At 40.5% G+C, this 25,979-nt stretch overlaps 1 protein-coding gene across 2 annotated transcripts in view; it reads right to left on the bottom strand.

Annotated features, from left to right (window-relative positions):
- The window catches only part of LOC106089617 (speract receptor), a 122,483-nt gene that overhangs the window by 36,208 nt on the left and 60,296 nt on the right, over nt 1-25,979 (bottom strand). For both annotated transcript variants that reach the window (XM_059362705.1, XM_059362702.1), the window contains exons 3-6: nt 6,102-7,154; nt 5,782-6,020; nt 2,854-2,976; nt 2,308-2,494 (exon numbers count right to left, since the gene is read on the bottom strand). In XM_059362705.1, coding sequence (XP_059218688.1) covers nt 2,308-2,494; nt 2,854-2,976; nt 5,782-6,020; nt 6,102-6,330 — 778 coding nt within the window. In that variant the 5' untranslated portion in view covers nt 6,331-7,154. The remainder of the gene's footprint in view (nt 1-2,307; nt 2,495-2,853; nt 2,977-5,781; nt 6,021-6,101; nt 7,155-25,979) is intronic.

Genomic DNA, 25,979 nt, shown 5'->3' with positions numbered 1-25,979 from the left:
TTTGATCGTCTCAACGTTCTGAGTCCATGTCCGTCCGTTCGTCTGTCGAAATCACTAAAGCGGTCGCACGCGTTAAGCTAGCAGCTAGAAATTTTGAACAGATACTTAATATTAATGTAGGTCGTTGGCGATTTCAAATGGGCCGTTTCGGTTCAGATTTAGATATAGCTCCCATATAAACCGATCTCCCGATTTGACTTATTGAGGCCTTACAAGCAGCAATTTTCGTCAGATTTTGCAGAAATTTTGCATGTAGTATTATGCTATGACTCCCAATAACTGTGCTTAGTACGATCAAAATCGGTCTATAACCTGATATAGCTCCCATATAAACCGATCTCCCGATTTGGCTTCTTGAGCCCTTACAAGCCGCAATTTTTGTCCGATTTGGCTGAAATTCTGCAAGTGGAGCTCTGTTATGGCTTTCAAAAACTGTGTCAAGTATGGTCCAAATCGGTCTATAACCTGATATAGCTCTCGATCATCCTTGTGCGGTTCCTAGAAGCTTAAATTTTTCGATGGTTTTACGATTCGAGAGAATCGCTTAACAAATGGGCACTTTATTGCAATATATCTCATAATGGGATCGATTTTTTCCAATTTCAATAGTCTTCGTCTCTATGCCAAAAACAATGTATGTGCCAAATTTGAAGAGGATCGGATGAAAATTGTGACCTGTAGTTTATACACAAATTAACATGGCCCGACCGACGCATCTGAAAGTGATTCTAAGTCTATCGGTAGGCTCATCAATGGGTCTATCTCTATTCTTTCTGGGTGTTACAAACTAATGCACTAAGTTATAATACCCTGCACCATAGTGGTGGTGTGGGATATATCAAAATATTTATCAAATTTCCCTATTATTCGCCGTAGGAAAGAAATATCTGAAATATTTTTATTTCATTTAAATATCGCCCCCAAATTGGGTAGGTTTGGTTGAAAAGAGGGTGCGGATATTAATCCGCCTATGACACTATCTAAGCCTGTTATCGCCTTGTTGTGCGCTCTAACCACGAAAAAGAAAATCTAAAAGCTCTTAGGAATTCCGTGCTACTTACAAAATCTGTAATTGTTGTCTTAAACGTCTCATCATCTTCCCCGTATACCCTGCTATCACTTACCGCACCGAGTTTGCATAAGTGAGCTCTAAGTCCTATGGGTCCCGTTATTATGCCGAAAGCTTAACTGACCTCCTTCTTACCAACTTACTTCATTACCTCTCGGTCAGTAATAGCCTGGTCTTCTCACGATCTGGATTTTTGCCATTCTACCGGCCGTTTCGCTGTTCCATAGGGTTACATGCGCATCCACCGACCACGCCCCTAACTCGGACTGCGTCGACCCCAAAGGCTTCGGGTTAACCAAGTAGGCAGTTCTAATTGGGTGTGTACATATTTTCTTTATTTTTCTGAATTCGTGGCATACTTTTTAACAAAATCCTTGAAATCATTTGCATTTCATTGTGGAGCCAATGTGCTTGAAGCCTTAAGGGTGGGAGGGGGAATCGTTTTTTAAATGCTTTTGCCGCCGACTTTGTCTACAGCCCTAGGTAAAATGTTGCCTTTCCTTAAAACTAAAGTTTTTCGCTGCAATAACAAACAAATCTAATTATGCAACTTTTTCTATAGGACTGTGATGCGGCTTTAATTGGGCTAAATATGTGCCATAGATCCTTTTAAGAAGATTATATGCAAATAGCAAATTTCAGCTATAAGGCTGCAAGAATAACCATGACAATACTAAGCGCATAGGAATCAGTCCTCGTACTTTAAGATTTTTTTACATTTGTGCAAACAAAACATAACAATGCCAGCGAGAGGGACTCTTTGTCAAGTAAGGATTTGTCCTCGAGTAAGGAATCAGGGTGTTGGTGAAAGAAAAATGTGTGAGAGCTGATGTGTGCATTTCAATTGTTTTGAGTCTACTTCAAATGTCAAAAGGAAAATTTACCCCCCAAAGAAAAACAACATGGGGGGTGATCATTGGGGGTGGGTGAGGGCAACAACTCACCCTCACTCAGAGAAAATTGTTGTCATCCATCTGAGGGTAGTTTTCTTGATGTCAACACGCACCATTATCGCCACAGATTTATGGCAAAACATTAAAGTGCCCTTAGCATTTGAACTCCAACCCCCTTATGAGACTGAAATTGTGACTGCAATAAGCAGATGGCCTAATCATGATCTGCCCTTTGGCTAACTCAATGTGAAATGAAATCCTCTTCATTTGTTTTGCCGTTGGTAATGTTAAGGCTAATTGTAATTCAATTTTCACGCGAGTGGCTGTGGCTACTGCTGTACTTACTGCGTGTATTCTTAAAGGTCTGCTCCACCAAATCCACAAAAGGATTTGCCATGAAACCATGGTGATAGATGGTGTTCCAAGTCTTGACGTCACGTACAGTAATGGAAGCACAATTCAAAATACTCAAGATGGTGTCGGCCACAGGTTGATACAGACTATCCGGATGGTCAAGATACAGAAATGTAACCTAAAAGGTAATAACAACAACAACAAAACCAAAAGAGAGAGTGGAGTGAAACGGCATAAAAGTTAATATTAAACGGAATAAAGTGATAAATTGTCTCAGTTGTGCCTCAGACAGAGGAAGTGTGCTCTCATCTTCCAGCTGCACTTAAAATGTGCATCAATAACAGTTTCCTTCTCCATGCCAGCCAGCTAGGTGTCGAAAGTCACAGCTTTGGCCCAAACCGCCTTAGAAGTCACGTAGTTGCTATATTATTGTACAATAATTGTCTCCTTTCTGCCCGGACGCTTATGCTTTAAGGTACGCTTTGACTAGGCTAATGGTGAGCAATGGCATTTAATTCATTTTCATCGTTTCTTTACCTGCGTCCAGTTGAAAGCCATCAGCAGTGAGACAACAGACTTGGAGATTTGTGTATCCGGAGGGCGAGTGCGTGCAAATGTGGGAAAATCCTGTTTGTTGGAGGTATCGCGATGGGTACAATACTGCAAATAGAAGTTAGAGAAAAAAAAAACAGAAAACTATGGGAACATTTGCTATAAAAGATGGCAATCTTAATTTTTAGTGAACTTTCCGTCAGACTGTCAAGCCTTGCAAACTATTTAATGCCACAAAAATTATAAAAAAAAGTCATTTCCCACAAAGATTAAAGGAAATTTAAAGACACCAAATATTTATTCGAGTAAGCAAATGCAAATTTGCCCATGAATCTTCTCACATATCAATGGGTGCTGTCCGATTCAAGTTTAAGCTCAATGTTGAGGGGCCTTCTTTTTATAGGTGAATCTGAATGGCGTGACGCAGTGCGTGAAGAAGTTTTTACATGGCTGTCATACTATTTTTATACCCTACACCACTACTGCGGTACAGGGAATTATAACTTTGTGCATTTGTTTGTAACACGAAGAACTAACACCCATTGATAAGTATGGCCATCGACCCATTCGATTTAACTATGTCCGTCTGTCTGTCTGTCTGTCTGTCCATGTCAATTTGTGAACATAGTACAGGCCGCATTTCATCCAATCATCTTCAAACTTGGCACAAGCATTTTTTTTAGCCAAGACACGGAGCCTATTGAAATTGCAAAAAAATCGGTTCAGATTTGGATATAGCTCCATATGTTATGTGTTTGTTAATCGATTCTCTCAAATTTGGAAGGATTTTCCTATGACTCATAATATTACCGGTGAATTTCAGTGGAATGGGTTCGCTAGATTTTGGGAAATTTACAACAATGTTGTCATTTGTCAACCGTTGTTCAATCGACTGTTAAATAACCCATCAACCGACTGTTTAATAACCCATCCGAAAACATACGCCGATATTTGTTTAGAATTAGATATAGTAGCCAATTTGTACCTATAGGGTAGGTTAAGGGTATAACACAGTCGGCACCGCCCGACTTTTGCCTTTCCTTACTGGATTTAAATGGCATAGTTCCCCACAAATGTCGCCAGAATTAGGAGGACATAACCACCGCTGAACATTTTTTCTGATGCGTTGTAGGCGGACATGCTAACCTCTGCGCCGTTATGATGGCGAAAGCTATACTGACCTCCTTCTTGTTTCCTTTCAGTAATTGTCTCGTCTTCTCACGATCTGGATCCCCCCATAGGATTTTCGCCGTCCTACCGACCGTTTCACTGTTCCACAGGGTTGTATGCGAATTCGTCGCCCTCGCCCTTAACTCGGACTGCGTCGACCCGAAAGGTTTTGGGTTAACCAAGTTTATTGACGGCAGTCCTCTGGCCTTCACCGCCAAATCGTCTGCCCTTTCATTCCCTCTTACTCGGTTATGGCCCTGCACCCAAACGATGCGGATTTTGCCATCCTCAGAGAAGACATTAATCTCCTTCTTACACTGCAAGACTGTTCGTGACCTTACCATCCTGGTTGTTATTGCCCTTTTGGTAATTTTACTGTCCGTAAAGAAGTTCACACTCGACAGCCTTGCTATAGCAACACACTCCGGCTGCAGGACCGTAAACAGATCTCAGTCCCTGGGTTCTCAATGTAGACCCCCAGGCCCACACTATGCCGCTGGCAGCAGTGCCTGTTGAACCTCAAGGTTCAATTTATGTATCCGATCGGATACCTCTTCCCTTCCTTCCAGGTTTCCTTTCGTCGCCTCGCTTATACCGCAATGGTATGATCTGCTCCCATCCTCAATCCATTCACCCATCGCCTTAAGTCTCATAGCCGCAGTGGCTGCCTCACACTTCACCTTCAGGTATAGCTGAATATAAAATTCAAGTTGAATGCGAAAATCAGCTCAGCTGAATATAAAATTCAATCAAGCTCTAACTCTAAGCTCCGATTTGTGTGGTGTTTATCGTTATCACGAGAACCTTAGCTGAGCGCTACCGGGGGCGTCCACAGATTGCGGATAGTGGAAACTTCGTTAACGGAGAAGCTGCAACTGACTCTCAGTGAGTGACCGGGAGCGTTATTGGCACATTTCAATAACTAATGAAACTACTACTGACCTATGCAGCTAGAAGGGGATAGCCACCTCCATAAACAGATCTATAACCACAACATGAAGTTCACCATGGCTGAGTATGAAATTCACCATGGCTGAATATGAAATTCACCATAGCTGAATATGAAATTTACCATAGCTGAATATGAAATCCACTGAATATTAAACTCACCATAGCTAAATATGAACCTCACCACAGGATCATAGCTGAATATGAAATTCACCATGGCTGAATATGAAATTCACCATGGCTGAATATGAAATTCACCAAAGCTGAATATGAAAATCACCATTGCTGAATATGAAATTCACCATAGCTGAATATGAAATTCACCATAGCTGAATATGAAATTCACCACGGCTGAATATGAAATTCCCCATAGCTGAATATGAAACTCACCATAGCTAAATATGAAATTCACCATAGCTGTATGTGAAATTCCGCTTAGCTGAACAGGAAATTAAGTTAAACTGAATATGAAATTCACCATAGCTAAATATGAAACTCACCATAGCTGTATGTGAAATTCCGCTTAGCTGAACAGGAAATTAAGTTAAACTGAATATGAAATTAAGCTTAGCTGAATATAATATTCAGCTTAACTGAATATAACATTCAGCTTAGCTGTGTATAAGGCTCATCTCGGCTGAATATAAAACTTAGCTTAATTATTTAAAATTAATTAAAAATCTAATTTATCCCTATAACAATTTTCATTTTTAGTTTTTAAGTAAAATTATTTGTTTATAGTAGATCTCGAAGTAGTTTTTATATTCCAACCAAAATATTTTTTAATTTACTTACATAAGAAATCATAGGCAAATTGAATGCAGCCGCCATGCGTCCTTCATGCACACAAGTCTCCTGGGGACCAATATAGCCGACTACCTGACGCGTCCATAAATCAGCTGTTTGGCGTATGCTATTGACCTCATCGCCATAAGTCTCAGCTACTATGAAGTCCAATGAATGGCCCAAGGACTTCAACTCACCTTCATTCACTTCCTTGACAGCTAGACTAATGGCTCCCGAAATGGTGATACCTGATAAATACAAACAGAAAACAAATTGTTTTGCATTGGTGTGTGTGTGTGTGTTTTTCATAGAATGATATAACCATTTACCTGGTCTTTGATAATCCAAATTGCCCGGCGTTCTCTGGGAACCCGTCAAATAACCCAATGTGAAAGTTTCAGCCTCAGCCAACTGATGCAAGCAGGCAGCAGAGTAGAAAATTAAAAATGCAACAACGCCACAGAATTTATTAGCAGCGTATGATGGTGCAGATGACACTGACGAGTGGTACAACGACGACGAAAATAACAACGCTAAAGAGCGTAAAAATGTCTTCATTACGTGCAGCAAAAATGGGACTAGAATGTTTGCTCCAAGGATGATGCGGTACTCGGCGTAGTTATGTGCTTTAAATATTGTAGTTGGCCTTTACGATATGGAGAAGTAATGAAACACCCTCTTTAGCCGCCAACACCGCCACTAGCCCACCTTCAACTGTTGTTGATTTAGGGATTTCAATTAACTTCAATGCCAAAAGGAAGGATGAAGCTGACAAGCTGCGAGTGAGTGGCAGTAGTAGGGTTGGTAGCAATAGGAGTACGGCCCGTAAAGTGGGGGAGTTTTCAACAGTCCTTTTGATTTTGCAAATTAACAGACAATGAAGGACGCCTGTAAACTCACACACATCTGTCCATCTTTGAAATATTGCAGCTGCTTCTGGGGTTTGCTCAAAATCAGTACCAGCGTCTTTTCTTCGTTATGCTCCTTTTTGCGCTTCATAGTTTGTCTAGATGTTTACTTCACGAAATTCTAGTTCTGTTAGTTTAGCTGGCTAGAACCAGTGGGTGGGTGGAATGGCAGTTTATGATGGTTGTCTGCTTGTGAGAACAATTTTATCTTGTAGTGGTCCAATAAATCTTGCAATGTTTGCCCTCCTGCTTTTTGCTTTCAAGCGAAACGCTTTTGTGGTTCATTAGTTTTAAAATAGCATTTAGTTTTCCACATTCGTGTGTGTGTTTGTGTGTTCTGTGGTGTCTGCACTTGGGTACTTTCAAATGTCCCCAAAGATTTGTGGTTTCTTTAAGGATATCCTTTTGCTTCCTTTAGTTACCTAAGTGTGTTCTGAATAGTTTATCAGCAAAAGGTCATTTAGTTTATATGCTCTGCAAAAAAAAAGAAGAAAATGGAAGAAAAAACTAAATGTCATATGCAGTTTTAGAGATATTCTTTACACAACTTTATCATCGTCAAGAGGATTTAACTTAAAATGCTGTCTTTTCAATCACTGACATAGTTTTTACAACAACTGTCCTGGATTCAACAACAACAACAACAAAACCAAAACATATGCAAATCCTCCGCTATAACTACTCGGCATAGAAATGTATTTTGTGCAAACTTTAAGGACTTGGGCCTCTCTCAAAAGGATGCCTACCGCAAACCATCACAGTCATATGCTGTTTATCTCAGACCCAATCATTGTCACAACAAGAACAGTAGATCCAACTATACATTCCCTCAAAGTTATTCTGATATCGCTCCTTATATGGCATATATGTAAATATTATTGTGGTGAAAAAATTTCCATGAACTTAAGACTAAAACAGATTAAGTCACGAATATGGGTTAGAAAAATAATAACAATGTAGGTCTAAGACAATTTAAGTCGATTTTTTATACATTTTCCCGTATTGAGACAATTTCAGTTCATTTTTTTTTCAGAAACAAAATCCCTATTAATATTTTTATACCCTCCACCATAGGATGGGGGGTATACTAATTTCGTCAATCTCTTTGTAACTACTCGAAATATTCGTCTGCGACCCCATAAAGTATATATATTCTTGATAGCCGCTTGAAATTTTGTAGAAATACTTTTTATTAGTGTAGGTCGGTTGGTATTGTAAATGGGCCATATCGGTTCATGTTTCGATATAGCTGCCATATAAACCGATCTTGGGTCTTGACTTCTTGAGCCTCTAGAGTGTGCAATTCTTATCCGATTGGAATGAAATTTTGCACGACGTGTTTTGTTATGATATCCAACAACTGGGCCGAGTATGGTTCAAATCGGTTCATAACCTGATATAGCTGTCATATAAACCGATCTTGGGTCTGGACTTCTTGAGCCTCTAGAGTGCGCAATTCTTATCCGATTGGACTGAAATTTTGCATGACGTGTTTTGTTATGATATCCAACAAGTGTGCCGAGTATGGTTCAAATCGGCTCATAACCTGATGTAGCTGCCATATAAACCGATCTTGGGTCTTGACTTCTTGAGCCTCTAGAGTGCGCAATTCTTATCCGATTGGAATGAAATTTTGCACGACGTGTTTTGTTATGATATCCAACAACTGTGCTAAGTATGGTTTAAATCGGTCCATAACCTGATATAGCTGTCATATAAACCGATCTTGGGTCTTGACTTCTTGTGCCTCTAGAGGGCGCAATTATTATCCGATTTGAATGAATTTTTGCACGAAGTATTTTATAATGATATCCAACAACTGTGCCAAGTATGGTTCAAATCGGATCATAACCTGATATAGCTGTCATATAAACAGATCTGGGGTCTTGACTTCTTGAGCCTCTAGAGTGCGCAATTCTTATCCGATTGGAATGAAATTTTGCACGACGTGTTTTGTTATGATATCCAACAACTGTGCCAAGTATAGTTTAAATCGGTCCATAACCTGATATAGCTGTCATATAAGCCGATCTTGGGTCTTGACTTCTTGAGCCTCTAGAGTGTGCAATTCTTATCCGATTGGAATGAAATTTCGCACGACGTGTTTTGTTATGATATCCAACAACTGGGCCGAGTATGGTTCAAATCGGTTCATAACCTGATATAGCTGTCATATAATCCGATCTTGGGTCTTGACTTCTTGAGCCTCTAGAGGGCGCAATTCTTATCCGATTTGAATGAATTTTTGCACGAAGTATTTTATTATGATATCCAACAACTGTGCCAAGTATGGTTCAAATCGGATCATAACCTAATATAGCTGTCATATAAAGAGATCTGGGGTCTTTACTTCTTGAGCTTCTAGAGGGCGCAATTGCTATCCGATTTGGCTAAAATTTTCTTTCAACAACTGTGTCAAATAAGGTTCAAATCGGTTCATAACCTGATATAGCTGCCATATAAACCGATCTGGGATCTTGACTTCTTGAGCCTCTAGAGGTCGCAATTATTATCGGATTTGCCTGAAATTTTGTGCGACGGATCCTCTCATGACCATCAACATACGTATTTATTATGGTCTGAATCGGTCTATAGCCCGATACAGCTCCCATATAAATTGATCTCTCTATTTTACTTCTTGATACCCCAAAGGGCGCAATTCTTATTCGAATTGGCTCACATTTTACACAGGTCTCCAACATATAATTTAATTGTGGTCCAAGCCGGACCATATCTTGATATAGCTCTAATAGCAGAGGAAATCTTTTCTTATATCCTTTTTTGCCTAAGAAGAGATGCTGGGAAAAGAGCTCGACAAATGCGATCCATGGTGGAGGGTATATAAGATTCGGCCCGGCCGAACTTTGCACGCTTTTACTTGTTTTTAATTCGTTATAGTTCATTTGTTCACTGTACCGAGAGCAACCTAGTCCACTCTACATGTATGCCATTTTATAGGTTAAGCACGTCCTGGCTTTGCTTGTTAAGGCTCTGAGTTTAGATTTATTCAAGCAAAAGAGTTTAGTACAGCTGTTACTGACAGCACACTATTTATGTGGCTTAGTATTGACTCTCTCTCTCTCCCTCTCTTCCTCTAAGGGGAACTTATGTACACCTCCTAGACCATCATTGACACAAGTGCATGCACATGCAACACTCTTACGTTCGGTGCATCTCTCATATTAGAAAACCCACAAGCAAACCAAAGTATTAGAGTTACGTACATGTCCTTAAACCAAAACAACATGCCATCCACATTAGCATCATGCTGTTGAAGTAGCAAAAACAACCAAACAAAAGACACATGAAACAATAATAGCCCAACAACAACAACAACAACAACATATACAGCAGCAACATAAGAATTGCCTGCTGACGAATGCCAACTAAAGACTTAATTACATGAACATGTAGAGATTAAACCACAGATTTAACAAACACTCTCAGCCACTCATAGGGACAATTGAACCGCACTTTTTCTCTCCCGCTCTCTCAGTCTCTTCTAGTGTACCCACTGTGTGAACATAAATACTGACTTGGAAAATATTTTTAATATATGTATGTGACCAATACTACCACACAGCCCTTACTCTTCAGCTGTTTTTTGCAACTTTGTTGCGATTTTAATAAAGGCTACGACATCATAATGAATGCACACATGACACTCCAAAGCAGGGGGTGGCTCTTTTGTGCCACCCACCAACAACAAAGCCTAGAAGTCACACTTAAAAGTTCACACAAAACCCACGTCAACGCAAACAACACCAACACCTTACTCACATTATTTGCCTCACCACTGAACTGGAAACAGGTGTCGGTTTTATCGCCACCACACGGGCCTTTTTTATTGCCGTATATCGGGTTATTATGTGAGAAAAATTAAGTATTTTAACAACGTAATGAAAGCAAGAAAGATTTATGGCCAATTTAAAATATGTACGCCAGGAATTTCAATTTGACAGACATATTTTCATGTTCATAACGCACATGTTACATATTGTGCGCCCAGACCACCGTGCACTAACAGTCATGAGTGTGAGCAATGACTAATCAGGAGCGTAGCAATTATTTATACAAAGTGGATGGGGGATTTGAATATATTGGTGTTAAGTTAAGCAAGGCGAAGCCCGTTTATTCAAGATTTGGAAGACGAGGATAGTCAAATATCGTAATATCAGGCAGTGCAGGGACGATAGACTCAATACCGCCTAAGGAACAGTTACCCGGAGATGGAACCATTACCGACTTCCTTAATATTCGGAGGACTAGGATAGGCAAAGATCCTAGTATAAAAACATCAGGCAGTGCGGGGAAGGGAGACTCAATGCAGTCTAAAAAACAGGGAGCAGACGATGACGCCATCACCCGCTACCAATATGCCCATTTACTGAAGGACCAATGATTGAGGTCATCCAGATAAACCTCCACCGGAGCGAGACAGCAACACACGCTCTGATGAAGAAAATCAGTAAGGGCAAGAGACATATTACCTTAACTCAGAGGCCATGGACGACCAGGAACAATGTTTCTGGACTGAACCATATCAACATCCAAATTATTCTATGCTAACAGCCGAGAACAGTGTCTCGATAGTCTGTCGAGAGGTGGCCTTGTGTCTAAGCTGCTTACTTAATCCAAAGTAGCATCTGTTTGCCAGTATTATTCTGTGCCTTATCTCTAAACTGGTGTCATTCGATTCGGTGCCGAGGTCGATAAAGTTGCAGACTATCTCAAAGTTGTGGTTCCCAACTTTCTCCATTTTCTTTATCTGCTCGGTGATACAAGGCGTTTTGGGAGTTAAAACCATCCATTTCGTCAGACTCTCCTTCGATTCTTTCAAAGGCTGCAGTTACTACTTCCAGTGACCTACAATGTCGATTTCGTCGGCATAGGCGAGTAGCATGTGTTCTCTTGTGATGAAGCCCATGTCCAAACTGAAATGTTAGTTGTCGAAATGGGTTAGTGGTCGACATAAGAGGATGAAAACCCATTTTCCAGAGAATAGAACGGAACTCACGGAGACATCGGAATCTTGGAATAATGAGGTTGATCGAAGGCTTATCATTATGGAATATATGGTAAAGGAAGTCTTGAGGAGCTTTAAACCATTTAAGTCACAAGGACCTGATGGAATATTTCTGGCGTTACTACAGCAGGAGGCAGACTATCTGGCGCCCCATCTGGCCACTATTTTTACAGCGTACCTTGCCTGGCAGGAGACAAGGGTGGTATTTATACTCAAACCCGGCAAAGGCTAGTTATGCGACACCAAAGGCCAACAGACCTATAAACCTAATGTCTTTCTACTCAAAATCATGGAACGTATCACGGATTCCATGATAAAGAGGACATTCAGCGAATTGGTCAAGTAAAAACAGCATGCCTACGTCAAGGGAAGGTCGGTGGAGACTGCCCTGCACGAGGTTGTGCATAAAATAGAAGAATCCTTCGATGCCAAGGTGTATAATTTGGCGGTATGCATAGACATCCAGGGGGCTTTTAACAATGTGCGGACCGACAAATTGATTCAATCCTTAGACCAGTACCGGGTGGACCGGGTCCTTAGAGACAGGATAAACCATATGCTAAAGAACAGGTGGATAAATTAAGGGGCCCATGACATAAATATAAGGAAGAAAGTACTCCACAGGGGAACTTTCTATCGCCACTCCTTTGGATGACCACCATAAATAACCTATTACGGATTGTGACTGAGGAGGAATTGGAACCCGTCTACTATGCGACGAAAGGGTCTTGCATATGACTGGGCTAGATCCAGGGGTCTCAATGTTAACCCAGAGCAAGCAAAAATCTGCCTGCTCATTAGAAAAAACGAAGGTGGGCCAATATGACGCACCACGTTTCCTTAATAGAACGATTTCGATATCTAACAACGTCAAATACTTGGGAGTGATCTTGGATAGGAAACTAATTTGGAAATGTCACATGCACGTGCGTACTGAAAAGGTTCACAGATGTTGGGCACTATGAAGACGGGACGTAGGCTTGAAATGGGGCCTTAATCCGAAGGTAGTCCACTGGCTCTACAGGAGCGTGTTTAGACCAGTACTTACTTACGCCTCAGTAGTTTGGTGGACTGCGATGGCGGAAAAGTGCAATGTAAGGACAATAGAACAGTATCAGAGAACATGTTGTCTTGGCCTAGGCGGAGCGGAACCCACTACCGCATTGGATATCCGACCCATAGACATGCAGATTAAGTGCGAGGCAGCCACTGCGGCTTTGAGACTTAAGGCGATGCAATATTGGATAGAGGATAGGAGCAGGTCATACCATCGCGGTATAATCAAGGCGATGATAGGTAACCCGTAGAAAATATCTTGTCTGATATCTGAGACGACTGGAGGCACAGTCATGGATTGACGGAGCTTTGGTATTGTCATCTGGCAGATCATGCTATATAGATAGATCAAAGCTAGGTGACAGAGTGGGCCTGGAGGTCTTTATTGAGAACCCAGGGACTGAGATCTGCCTGACCATAATACGATCCTGCAGGATCGAGGATGTTGATTTTGAACATCTTTACGGACAGGGCTATGACAACCAGGACGGTAAGGTCATGAACAATAAGAAGGAGATAAACGCCTTCTCTGAAGATGACACAATCCGCATTGTTTTGGGTGGCGGTTCATAGCGGAGAAAGCGAGCTGAACATTTGGTAGTGAAGGCCAGATTACTGATGTCAATTATCTTAAATACCCCCCACCATGGAACGTTTTTAGTGAAGTTCTTTGTTCGATATCTGTTTATAGGCAAACAAAGGAAAGAATTGCTATGCTATTGGATATTGGCTATGTAATCAGGATATGGACCGATTCGGGCCATACTTGGTTTGGATGACCATAGTAGAAGTCATTGAGCAAAATTTCGGCCAAATCGGAGTTATCAAATTAAAACTTTAGCGCCCTATAGGGTTAAAAATTACAATATATCAGGATTTATACCGATTCGGGCCATACATAGCAGGTATACCAAATTTCAGCCGATTCTAATAAGAATTGCATACTCTAGAAGCTCAAGTAGTGAAATCAGGGGATCGGTTTATGTAGGACCTATATAAGATTATGAGACCACCGTGGCGCCGAGGTTAGAATGGCCGCCTGTGACGCCAAACACCTGAGTTCAAATGCCGGCTTACATTTCAGCGATGGTTATCCCCTTACTAATGCTGGCTACATTAGTGAGGTATCCTGCTATGTTGAAACTTCTCTACCAAGTGGTGCCGCTATGCGACACGACGTTCGAACTCGGCATAAAAAAGGAGGCCCTTGTTAAACTTTAATCGGACTGCACTCATTGATATGGGAGAAGTATCCCCTGTTCCTTAAAGGAATGTTCATGGGAAATTTAGTAGCAGTATATCTGGTTATGGATCCATACATACCATACTTGGTGTCCAAAATTTTAAGGGGTTGCTGTATTCGTTAAGAAGCTATCCTGAAGTGTTACCATCATACTGACTAGATTAGCTTACCCCCCTATCCTCTTTTTAAGGTTAACTCACTAAACAAGCTTTTAAAACGTGCATACATGTGCTTCCTTCGATTTTCTTCTAATTAGTAAATGACTTGACCACCTGCTCTACTATGCCTTAATTGCCAAATTGGTCAATGGGGAACAATTTTCATGGACACCATTACAGTTGTTGCTGTGCTCTTAACTTTATAGCTAAAAAATAGGCCCAAAGGAATGATAAAATAAAGCGCAATGTGAAAGTGACATTGATTTTCTTCCATAATAAATAAAACTACCATTAAGCATGAGTTGAATAAAACTAAGATAGGACCTTCAATTCATTTAGACCTACGCAATGTTAAAGAGCGTCAGCCACAAATCTTTGGGTTTCCTCAATTTTTATTTTATCTTTAAATATTATGCCAAATAACTTTCTTAGGAATCTGTCAATCTCTGTCGACCAAAGCTTTGGTATTGTGCTTGCAAGAGCGCATAACCCTTGTCTTCTTTAAGGGACAGCACATCCATTTTCCACCTGTGCCCATCTGACACACACATACGTCTCTGTCATGCGTTAAAGTTTTAATTTAAAAACTCCAAGTTTTCTACTTAAGTTGAAAAGTTTTTGCTTTTCATACCCTCCACATACTTTTGACAGCATTTGTCTCTCTCCCTAACTCCACTCCCCTCGCATATTACAAATATATCGATGACACTGTTATGAAATGGATGGGCGGACAGGCATCCAGCCATTGAGAGTGCTGCCATTAGATGAATATGTTTGACATCCATAGAGATGGTGTGCATCATACACAAAGTGCAAAATTTATCGAAAGCATAGAAAACCCAGTAAGGAAGGGCAAAAGTCGGGCGGTGCCGACTGTTTAATACCCTACATCTGCCCTATAAATACAATGTGGGACCTATATCCGATTCTGAACAAATTTTGATGGACCTCGATCCATCAAACTGTAAAAACTACAGTTGACAAATGACAACATTATGGCAAATTACCCAAAATCTGACGAACATATATATGGGAGCTATATCTACTTCTGAACCTGAATTTCGAGAAAAACTTCTCAGATAATGTAGTAGTCGTCGAGGAAAGCGTTGTGCAAAGTTTTGGCAAGATTGGTCAAACAATGCGCTTGCAGTGGCTCTTGGAGTGAAAATCTGGCCATATACATATGTGACAGCTATATCTAAATCTGAACCGATTTCCGTGAAATTCACCAGTAATGTCGAGAATCGTAAAAAAATCCTTCCTGCCAAATTTCGAGACGAACATATATATGGGACCTATATCCAGATCAGAACCGATTTTTTCCAATTTCAATAGGCTTCGTCTCTAGGCCGAAAAACAAGACGATCGGATGAAAACTGCGACCTGTACTTTGTACACAAATTAACATGGACAGACGGACATAGCGAAATCGAATCAGAAAGTGATTCTGAGTCGATCGGTATACTTATCAATGGGTCTATCTCTCATCCTTTTGGGTGTTACAAACTAATTCACTAAGCTATAATACCCTGTACTACAGTAGTGGTGTAGGGTATAAATACGTCATATCATTTTACAATTTATTTAGGAGGGGACTTTTTTCGATGCCAAGAACTCGTTAAAATGGTTCTTGCAGAAGAGAAGTGATTGTGTGTGTGTGTGTGTGTGTGTGTGTGTGTGTGCATGGCAGGGACATTTTTTTAAGATTTTATGCTGCAGCATGCATTGCAGCCACTTTTTTTTTTTTGGTAGTAATGATAACTTCATCATTGCCAGTAGCAGCAGCAGCAGCAAAAATTTGCGGAACCAATATGCCACAGACTGCCCATAACTAATGCTATTCTGTGGTAGAGTCTTTTCAAAATTTGTACGAACAAATTCATATGGCAATTTGTTAGCTTTATGGCAACATCAAGTGCTTTTCAATAATAAAAAAAAAACATCCCATTTATTTGCAGAAAATCTCTGTTGATGTTAGCTTTGTTGTAAGGCTTGTTTGTTTTTAAGCAGGGTTGCCAATGTGGAAACAGAAATAAATAAACAAGTACCTTGCCACACTTTCCATTACGACTTCAGTTGGAAAGAAGGAAAAAGTTCATATTTTTGAGAAGCCGGCCGACTCGGGATAATGATAAGCACCACACGGGCTGGAACTTGAGCTCCGACTTGTGTGGTGTTCATCGTTATCACGGGAAACTTAACTGATGGTGGAAAGCTTCGTCTTCTGCGGAGTAGCTGCAAATGCGGCCGCTGGCAGTCAGCGATTTCGAGGGGGAGTCCCAGTGAGGGGTCAGGTGGTACTGACTCAATACTGACTGCCAATAATACTCGAAATGAGAAGGAGAGTTATTGAGTTATTATTATATCAAAATAACCTATGGCCAACATCAGCGCATGTTCCCAGGCTTGCATCCGGCGAGCGTCGAATCTTGGTGCAAGCGGCTCGACATCGACAACATCGAGGTTACAAGTGTCTTGGCCCTTAACCCGCCCCCGGGGGGCGTTGACGACCCACGCAAACAAAAAAAGGGCCATGATATGTGGATCTGCACCTGGAATGTACGGACTCTTTACAGAGAAGGAGAAGTAGAGGGTAGATATTACCGCCTTACAGGAAGTGCAATGGACTGGGAATGACGTCACAAAAACACCAAAACGATGACGAACTATACTATAGCTGCCATAACAGGAGGCATAAATTTGGCTGTGGATTTGTGGTTATTCGCAGACTGAAACACCGTGTCTCCAGCTTTACTCCGGTGGATGAGAGGCTAGCCACAATCCTCATTACAGCCACATTTTTCAACATCAGTCTTATTTGAGCCCATGCCCCGACGGAAGACAAGAACGAGCATACCATTTTCTAAGAGCGTCTAGAGAGAGATTACGACTGCTGCCCCTCCCGTGATATTAAAATCGTTCTGGGTTTAATGCGAAGATTGGGAAGAAAAATATCTTTGGTCCAACAGTCGGAAAATTTAGCCTACAAAAGATAACGTCCGATAATGGATTTAGGCAAATAGATTTCGCCGCGGATCTTATATAAATTCAAATCATAACCTTGTTGCAGCAGAGGTCCACACCCGTTTGAGTATGGGAAGAAAAGTGCGGGCACGGACATGCTCGCCGATGACGATGAACGCCTGGTTTCGAAGTTTGACGAGAGCAACAGAAAAAATTGTCAGCGATGGTTTTCCCCTCCCAATGCTGGCAACATTAGTGAGGTACTATGCCACCTAAAACATCTCTCCAAAGAGGTGTCGAACTGCGGCACGCCGTTCGGAATGAGCTATAAAAAGGAGGCCCCTTATCATTGAGCTGAAACTTGAATCGGACTACACTCATTGATAGGTGAGAAACTTGCCCCTGTGTCCCAGTGGAATGTTCATTTGCATTTTTTGACACTGCACGGAAGCTGCAAATACAACAGATGGCAACGGCATCCCCATGATACAACGGCGCAGTGGCAATCCATGGCCCACTTCATAGAAAATGTAGCGAAATCCGTACTTGGGTACAGAAAGCTTCCCCCCCCAAAAAAAAACCATGGTACGACCAAGAGTGTCAGGACGCAACTGAAGCTAAGAATGCTGCATACAGCAAACTTGCAATCAGTAGCAACGCGTCAGATGAATGAGAGCTATCGGGAGAAAAGGAGAGGGAAGAAACGTCTATTCTGCAGAAAGAAAAAGAAAATGGAAAGACGTGAGTGTAAGCGAATTAAGATGTACAGGAGTCAGAATGAAGTTCTAAAATTCGACCAAAGAATTAAACATCAAAACGATGGCTTTGGTGCAGGCACATCCTCCTGCAGAGACGAAGAAGGAAATCTGGTGACTGATACAGATTGTGTGCTTGGGATATGGAAATCACAATGTTCCCAGCCACAAGTGTCCGACTATGGTGGCAAAGAGGATCCCGCACAACCATTCCCAGATGGATGATGTTTACCTCCTAGTTGGAATGAGGTCCAAATAGCAGTGACCAAACTCAAGAACAACAAGGTAGAAGGAGCCAATGGCTTAACCGCTGAACTATTTAAGACCGGAGGCGACCCGCTGATAAGGCGTATGCATTATGTCCCCACAGCTTCTGCAAAAGTAGTTACTTGCAACCTTCAGTCTGTCAACATGTTTTCCGATCAGGCAGAGATCTGTCAGAATGGACACAATGACTGAGAAGTCTTTCTAGCCAGCGACAACAAAGCGGTAGAGCTCTTCAAGTCTAGATTACACCACATAATTTCGAAATGTTCACCACCTCCCTTTTGTGACCATCTAACACACGTTGCCCTGACCCGGAAGACTTAGATAACATGTCGCTTGAAGCAAACCAACAGATTCGAATACCCCTGGAATGTGTAAAGTAGTTCCTAGTCTCACAAGCTTGTCTGCTACACAATTCCCTGATATATCTCTGTGGCCCAGCACCCACCAGAACAAGTAAATTTTGAAATGTTCATTCATCTCGTTGACCGCAGATCTGGGTTTTTGTATTCAGAAATATGTTCCCCAGAAATATGATGACTGACTGGCTGTCTGAGAATATATTTATGCCAATCGTCGTTATGACATTATATCTCAGCCATTACACCACTGGTTTAATTGCAAGGATCTTCGCTTGATACACACTACAGTGGTCGGCTAATCTTCTCGATATGACCAGTCTTAGTTCCTAGAGTACACATCAAATGGTTTGGAACCATCCGTAAAGAAGTCCCTTTACCAGGCATATTGTAGTTCCTATCGGTTCTATCAGGAATAGGAGTACGGTACTTCTTATCAAATAGCTGCTCAGGCAATATGTAATCCAAACTGCCTGGAACATCGAACATCTTATCAGGGATAACACAGTGTCCATAGCCGACCAAAGCGAAAGTTCCCTATCCTCACAGCAGTTGTTGCAGCAATTTGTCTAACCGCAATGTCCAGAGGCATTAGCTGTAACATTAAATTCAGTGCATTAGATGGTGTCGTGGCAGTGATGCACAAACAAGCCATTCTTTGGATCCGGCTGAGTATTCGTTATCTCTGTAAAATTTTTTTTGAGTACCATTTTCCCATCGGCGTCATTCCTCACGATCTCATCAGGGTGCGGCGAATTGAAACGAGATATTGAAGATGTCATTGCAACAAAAATGCAAAGCTTAATTTCGTCGAAACGACTACTTCAAGGTCAACCAAAGATTTTTTTTTGTTACTATTGTATTTTAAAAGATTGAACCGAAATATTTTTCAAATTATTTATTTTTCATAAACTTGTAACTTTCCAAATGTCTGACAATATGGCAACTCTGCATTTAAACATGAATTTAAGTCCATTGGAGTGTGTTCGTGTGTAATCGAAAAAGCATTGCATTATTAACGCCAAAGTGTCAATATTGACTTTGTCCTAGTGCGTGTATGAGAGTGTCTTTTTCCCCCTCTCTCTCTCTCTCTCTCTCTGTCGCTCTCTTTCTCAACCATCTAATAACTGCGATATGAGTTTCCTCGTGTTATTTATTCCCACGAAGAAGAGTATGTGCATGCCATAAATACTCACAGAAGGCTCATGGTGCTGTGCACCCTCATGGCGAAGGCAGACAACAAAGTGGAGTATGTCTGTAGTTCTAAGTTCTTCTAGTTATTGTTGTTCTTGTTCGAAGGGATTTATTGTGCTCTTCATATATTTATTCCCAAAGCTATTGAACATTTTTTTTTAGCAATGAATGACGTTGTCGTTGTCATTTCCTACAGGGACGTTGCAGTGCTGCTGTTGTTGTTGTTGTTGTTATTGCTGATCATAAAGAAGCAATCCAGTTTTGCAGTTTAATATTTTTGTATGCCATTGTTGATGGCAGTATTGTTGAAGATTCCCTTTTTGTGTAGGATAATCGTATATTAATATAAAGCCCGTCAATTGTGCATACAATGTTTGCATGGCTTGCAAACGACTGGAGATTGCTCAATGTTTTTAGTTACAAAAAAAAAAGTTAGTATACCGTATGAGTATGAGGTGGCGCATAAACAATTCGATTTTCTTGGAAATTTTAAAAAAATATGTATTCAAAAACTTTTTTCTAAGAAAGTTTTGATATTCTTCTAAAATAATAAACGAATCTATGTGGAAAAGTGTGCAGATTTATGATGAAGAAACACCAGCAAAAAACCCCCAACTGACAAAAGTTTTGAAATTTTGCGGTTATTGGGACAGATAGCGGTTATTGCAAATGGGACAGATAGGTGCAGAATTGGATATAGTCCTTCGATTTGACTTCTTGTGCCCTAGAAGTACCTCATAGTACCTCAAAAAATATCGACAGAAGTAGGAGGGGATAACCACCGCTGAAAATATTCCTGATTTTCTCGCCAGGATTCGAACCCAGGCTTTCAGCGTCAACGACAGACATGCTAACCTCTGCGCCCTGGTGATCATGGCACCGTTCCCGGAGTATAACTTCTTAACAACTACAAGCTTCAATTGTTATCCGATTTGGCTGAAACTTGGTATGTGAAGTATGTTTAAGCAAGTTAACCACCACCGCGATATCATTTCGTCGTCCGATCGTTCTCTATGCAACTGAACTCCCCTCATCCTTTGTTTGGATGCTCAGTTTAACCATCGGCCAGCAGTCGCACTGCAATTCTAATAAGCCAGTGTGAAACTGAAACTCACCATTCGGCATTTGCACTGCTCTTATGCTGTGAAACACAGAGCATGGGCAGACCAAATACAGAGTGGGAGAAAAGATATTGCGGTGGTGGTTAACTGGCATTCTCATACCAACACTGTATCCCATCCGAATAGAGTCGTACGTATTAACATGTAGCCCAATTTGAGTTCTTGATCCTCTGTACAACTCAAATTTAAACCGCATAAAAATATATCCCCCTATGACGCCTAGAGACCCAAGAATAGTCAAGCATCATAGTTAATATGTGAAAATTTTCTTGCAGAATCAATGGTGGTGAGTACCCAAGATTCAGCTCGGCCGAACTTAGCAACAAAATGCAAACTTCTCACATATCAAGGGGTGCTGTCCGATTCAAATTTGAGCTCAATGATAGGAGTCCTCCTTTTTATAGCCGAAACCGAACGGCGTACCGCAGGGTGACACCTACTAGGGAAGAATTTTTTACATGGCACATTACCTCGGTGGTGTGCCATGCTACTGTGGCCTTCAAACATTGCACGTCGTGACTTTTTTCAATTTCTTTCTAACAATGTATCAAATTGTAATGTCTTTACTCACTGACCCTCTTTTACTTCAATGGCAATAGCGATAATGTCAATCAATAAATAAATTTCCCTTTTGTACTGTATGCTCTGCAAAGATGCTTCCTTTAAATGTGATTATTTTGTAAAATAAAAATAAAAATTTCCCCAAGAAACCCTCAAAACCCCCCTAAGACAATCCACAAAGTAGTGTCTTAATCTTCAAAGTGGTTATAAGGAACTTTTCCGTTACATTTCATATCTTAAGTTAAAGTGACGCCAGTTAAAGACATCCAGTTAAATGTTTAAATATTGCCACAGTACGTATATCATTTCTCCCTTTTTTGTTGAGGATGTGTATATGAAGGTATCCTTATAGCAAATTCTCCATTGCTGTTTATATTTTAAAGGGTGATTTTTTTAGCTATTATCTTTTTGGCAACACGGTTTAAACGGCTCAAGCACGTTTCGTGTTTTTCTTTTTTTGCACTGTCTAATATTTGCAGTTTGGTCCATAGTTAACCATGAATCGCCCTGCAAATGAACAACGCTTGCAAGTTGTGTGCTCTCTCTAAAGAATGTTCATCCTGCGCTTCTTCCATTTTTTGATCTGTTTCAAACATTTTCAGTTTGGTCCATGGTTAACCATGAATCGCCCTGCAATTAAGCAACGCTGGCAAGTTGTGTGCTCTCTCTGAAGAATGTTCATAGCGCGCTTCTTCCATTTTATGATCTGTTTAATCGACCCACTAAGCGGCTATTCGGGCTATTGTGACAAAATTTCGCACCAAATATGCATTGTTGGACATTAAACCACCAACACCAGGAAAATATCGCAGCTGTATCGGCCAGTGTTAATGATGGCCATCAATTATCGATTCGTCGCCGTTCGCAGCAATTGCGCCTTTGTCACTGGACAATTTTGCGGACGGATTTAGGTGTGAAGCCTTTCAAAATACAGTTGGTGAATTGAACGACCGAACGACCTACCGCAACGCAGAATTTTTGGTGAATGGGCTATTGGCAAGTTGGACGAAGATGAAGTTTTTATCGAAAAATTGTGTTCAGCGACGAAGCTCATTTTTGGCTCGAGGGGTACGTATATAAGCTGAATTGTCGAGTATGGGGTGAAGATCAGCCAGAAGCATTGCAAGAGCTATCAATGCTCTACAGAAAAAATCACAGTTTGGTGCGGTTTAAGGGCTGGTGGCATCATTGGACCGTACTTCTTCAAAGATGTTGCGAATCGTAACGTAACTGTGAATGGTGAGCGCTATCGTGAGATGATAATCACCTTATTTTTTTGCCCAAAATGCAGTAGCTTGACTTGCATGGCATGTAGTTTTAACAAGACGGTGCCACATGCCACACAGCACGCGTAACAAGGGACTTATTGAGAGGCGAGTTCGGTGAGCATTTTATTTCAAGTTCGGGGCCGTTCAATTGGTTCCCCTAGATCGTGCCTTTGGAATATTTTTTGTGGGGCTATGTATTGTATATAGAAGAATATATTACATTTGGAATACAACATATATTGGGTTGCCCAAAAAGTAATTGCGGATTTTTCATATAGTCGGCGTTGACAAATTTTTTCACAGCTTGTGACTCTGTAATTGCATTCTTTCTTCTTTCAGTTATTAGCTGTTACTTTTAGCTTGCTTTAGAAAAAAGTGTAAAAAAAGTATATTTGATTAAAGTTCATTCTAAGTTTTATTATTACTTTCTTTTAAAAAATCCGCAATTACTTTTTGGGCAACCCAATAATTCGTTATAGGATTGACAATAAAGGGTGTAATTTCATTTTGGCAAAAATTGGACATTGATTACCGCGTGTAATACCATTTCAAATGAAGTTGGAATGTTATGTGTTTGAGAGGGACGACTCTTCTTCTTCCTTCGAACATATAATAAGAATTTATGCTTTTCCTAGTACATCTCCGGTGTTAAGAATAACGTATTCTAGAATCAATAAGCTATAGAGGCTATGGATTATGTCCATGTCATGTCCCATTGATTAGCTTTTGCCACAGGGGATTTCAGAGAAATTCTGGTGTTGTCGTCAGTGCGACACAATGCAAATCACTAGTAATCGGTTGATATCATCTTGCACTTAAATCCACATATTACATCTGATTTGCATTGAATATAGTGAAAATAAAAATGGCCCAAGGTGGATTCATAAGAGTGGTCTCACGCGAACAGTTGAAAACAGCTGGCAAGTTTGACGGTATTAAGATGTCAGTTCTGTGTTTACATTCACCGCAAACCACCTCATTTTCTTGCACGTTCTGTTTGCATGTGTTTCTCTTTCTCTTTAGCTGCGTGCAGTGCACGTACAGTGAGTTGAGAGCAATAAGGCTCATGGCTATACAGACAAGTCCGCTTCAATTGACGCTTTGTAAGACAACATTGCAGCATTTATTCCTGAGATACCGGCCGAAATGTTGAACTAAGCGGATGGACCATTTGAGGCGCAGTCACGGTCAACATTTGCATGAAATATTCTTCATTAAATTAAATTTTATGGACCGTACTAAGCAATTCAAATAAAGATTTGATAAATTTTTCTGAATTTTAGATGTTTTTTTTTTTTTGAAAAACTTTGCTATAGCTCCTAAAAAATCACCCTTTTATGGAGCAGTAAGAGCAGACGAAAGAGAAAACGGTTCGCATTGTAGTGCTTACATTTTGTTTTACACTCCCCATTTGAAAATAATCAATTGAAACACTATCCGCAATAACAAAAAGAAAGAACGGAATGAACTCAAATAGCAAGACCTCCAACAGCAATGCGCTCTAAGGACAGTTGGGTGAGGGGCAGGAGGAATGGGTAAATTGTATTTTAAGTTATTGATCCAAATAAGGGTTAGTCTTGGACGCTTACTGTTGTTGACAATAAATTATTAACACATGTGACCTAAAAAGCGACAAATTAAAGTTAAGTTCTATTATTTAGCCTTTGACCTCAACTAGACCAGGGGGCAGGCTTAAACCTTTTGAGGGAGTAAATAGGGTTCCTAGGATATGTGAAAAAATCTTTTCACACATTTGGTAAGTTTCGAAAGAACTAACAGTTTTTCGTTTACTTCGTTCAACAAATTTGCATAAATAAATCTAAACTGTTGCCAAATGTAGGCTCTTTGCAAGGAATATTCTAGCCCTCATCATGTGAATGTGAGGGCATTCGAGATCAAAAAAAAAAAACACACACACACAAACATTGTCATCTGTGATAGCCTTAATCTCTCTGTTGTTACCATTTCATTGTGGAGTGCTTATGGCCTGCTAAATGTTTGTGGTTATGCCCATATTACTGCCAAAGAGCGGGTGCTACTTTTTAGCGCTGCTGCCTTCAACCGAGAAAAAATAACGGGCAGAACCTAAAACGAAAGACGAGTCAACAAATATTTGCCATATGCAATAAATGAAGATGCCTATGAAGAGGCAAACCTGAAACGGAGTATTTATGGGGGGACAAATTGCCATAAACAATAAATGTTGAAATATGGCTTTAATAAAAATATAAATTTTCAATGTGTACATAAATAATGGCGAATTCACAACCAAAAGATTCACCACATCAAGTTGGCTTAATAGAATCAGGATTTTACTCTACAAAAGGGGCCCACATATGGAGACAAATGTTTGAGATATTAATAATAAAAAGGAAATCTTGTGGGTTATTGAAAAAAGTATACAAAAATGATGCCAAGTTAAAATTTTGTTTACAAAGCTTAAAACACGTTATAGTCAATATTAAATAAATATTAAAAGGCTAAGCGAAACTTTGCCGGCCACCTGGATGCTGAACTGCAATTCAGAGTTATATCAATCGAAAAGTAAACGTATTTCCAAATAAAAGTTTAATACCACAGCAACCAAGCTTTTTCAAAGACGCCGTACATGAAAATGCGAACTGTGATTGTGTTAGTGAACAAATTGCCAATTCACAATAGTCCCAACAATAATTCCCACCAAACATTTGGGAGTAAATTTCTCACTCCCTCTCCGAATTGACACTACTTAGGTACTTTTTAAAGATAGTTTGTAGAGATTTCATGATACATTACTATCGGCATTCTTTCATTCACGATTTTGCTGAAATTTAGGACAATGAGTTGTGTTAGACGAGTCGACATCCTTCTTCAATTTGGCCCAGATCGGTCAAAATTTGGATATAGCTGCCATATAGATTTTGGGTCTTAGGCCCATAAAAGCCACATTTATTATCCGATTGTGCTGTAATTTGGGACAGTGAGTTGTGTTAGGCCCTTCGACATCCTTCGACAATTTGGCCCAGATCGGTCCAGATTTGGATGTAGCTGCCATACAGACTGATCCGCCGATTTAGGGTCTTAGGCCCATAAAAGCCACATTTATTATCCGATTTTGCTGAAAATTGGGACAGTGAGTTGTGTTAGGCCCTTTGACATCCTTTGACAATTTGGCTCAGATCGGTCCAGATTTGGATATAGCTGCCATATAGACCCATCTCTCGATTTAAGGTTTTGGGCCCTTAAAAGGCGCATTTATTGTCCTATTATTAGGCTCTTTGACATTTTTCTGCAACTTGGCCCAAATCGGCCCAGATTTGGATATAGCTGCCATATAGACCGAAAACT

Source organism: Stomoxys calcitrans, chromosome 1 (assembly GCF_963082655.1).
Source record: "Stomoxys calcitrans chromosome 1, idStoCalc2.1, whole genome shotgun sequence".
Taxonomy (NCBI): domain Eukaryota; kingdom Metazoa; phylum Arthropoda; class Insecta; order Diptera; family Muscidae; genus Stomoxys; species Stomoxys calcitrans.
Note: the sequence above shows the minus strand (reverse complement) of the source record. Positions and strands in the feature narration are given on the sequence as shown.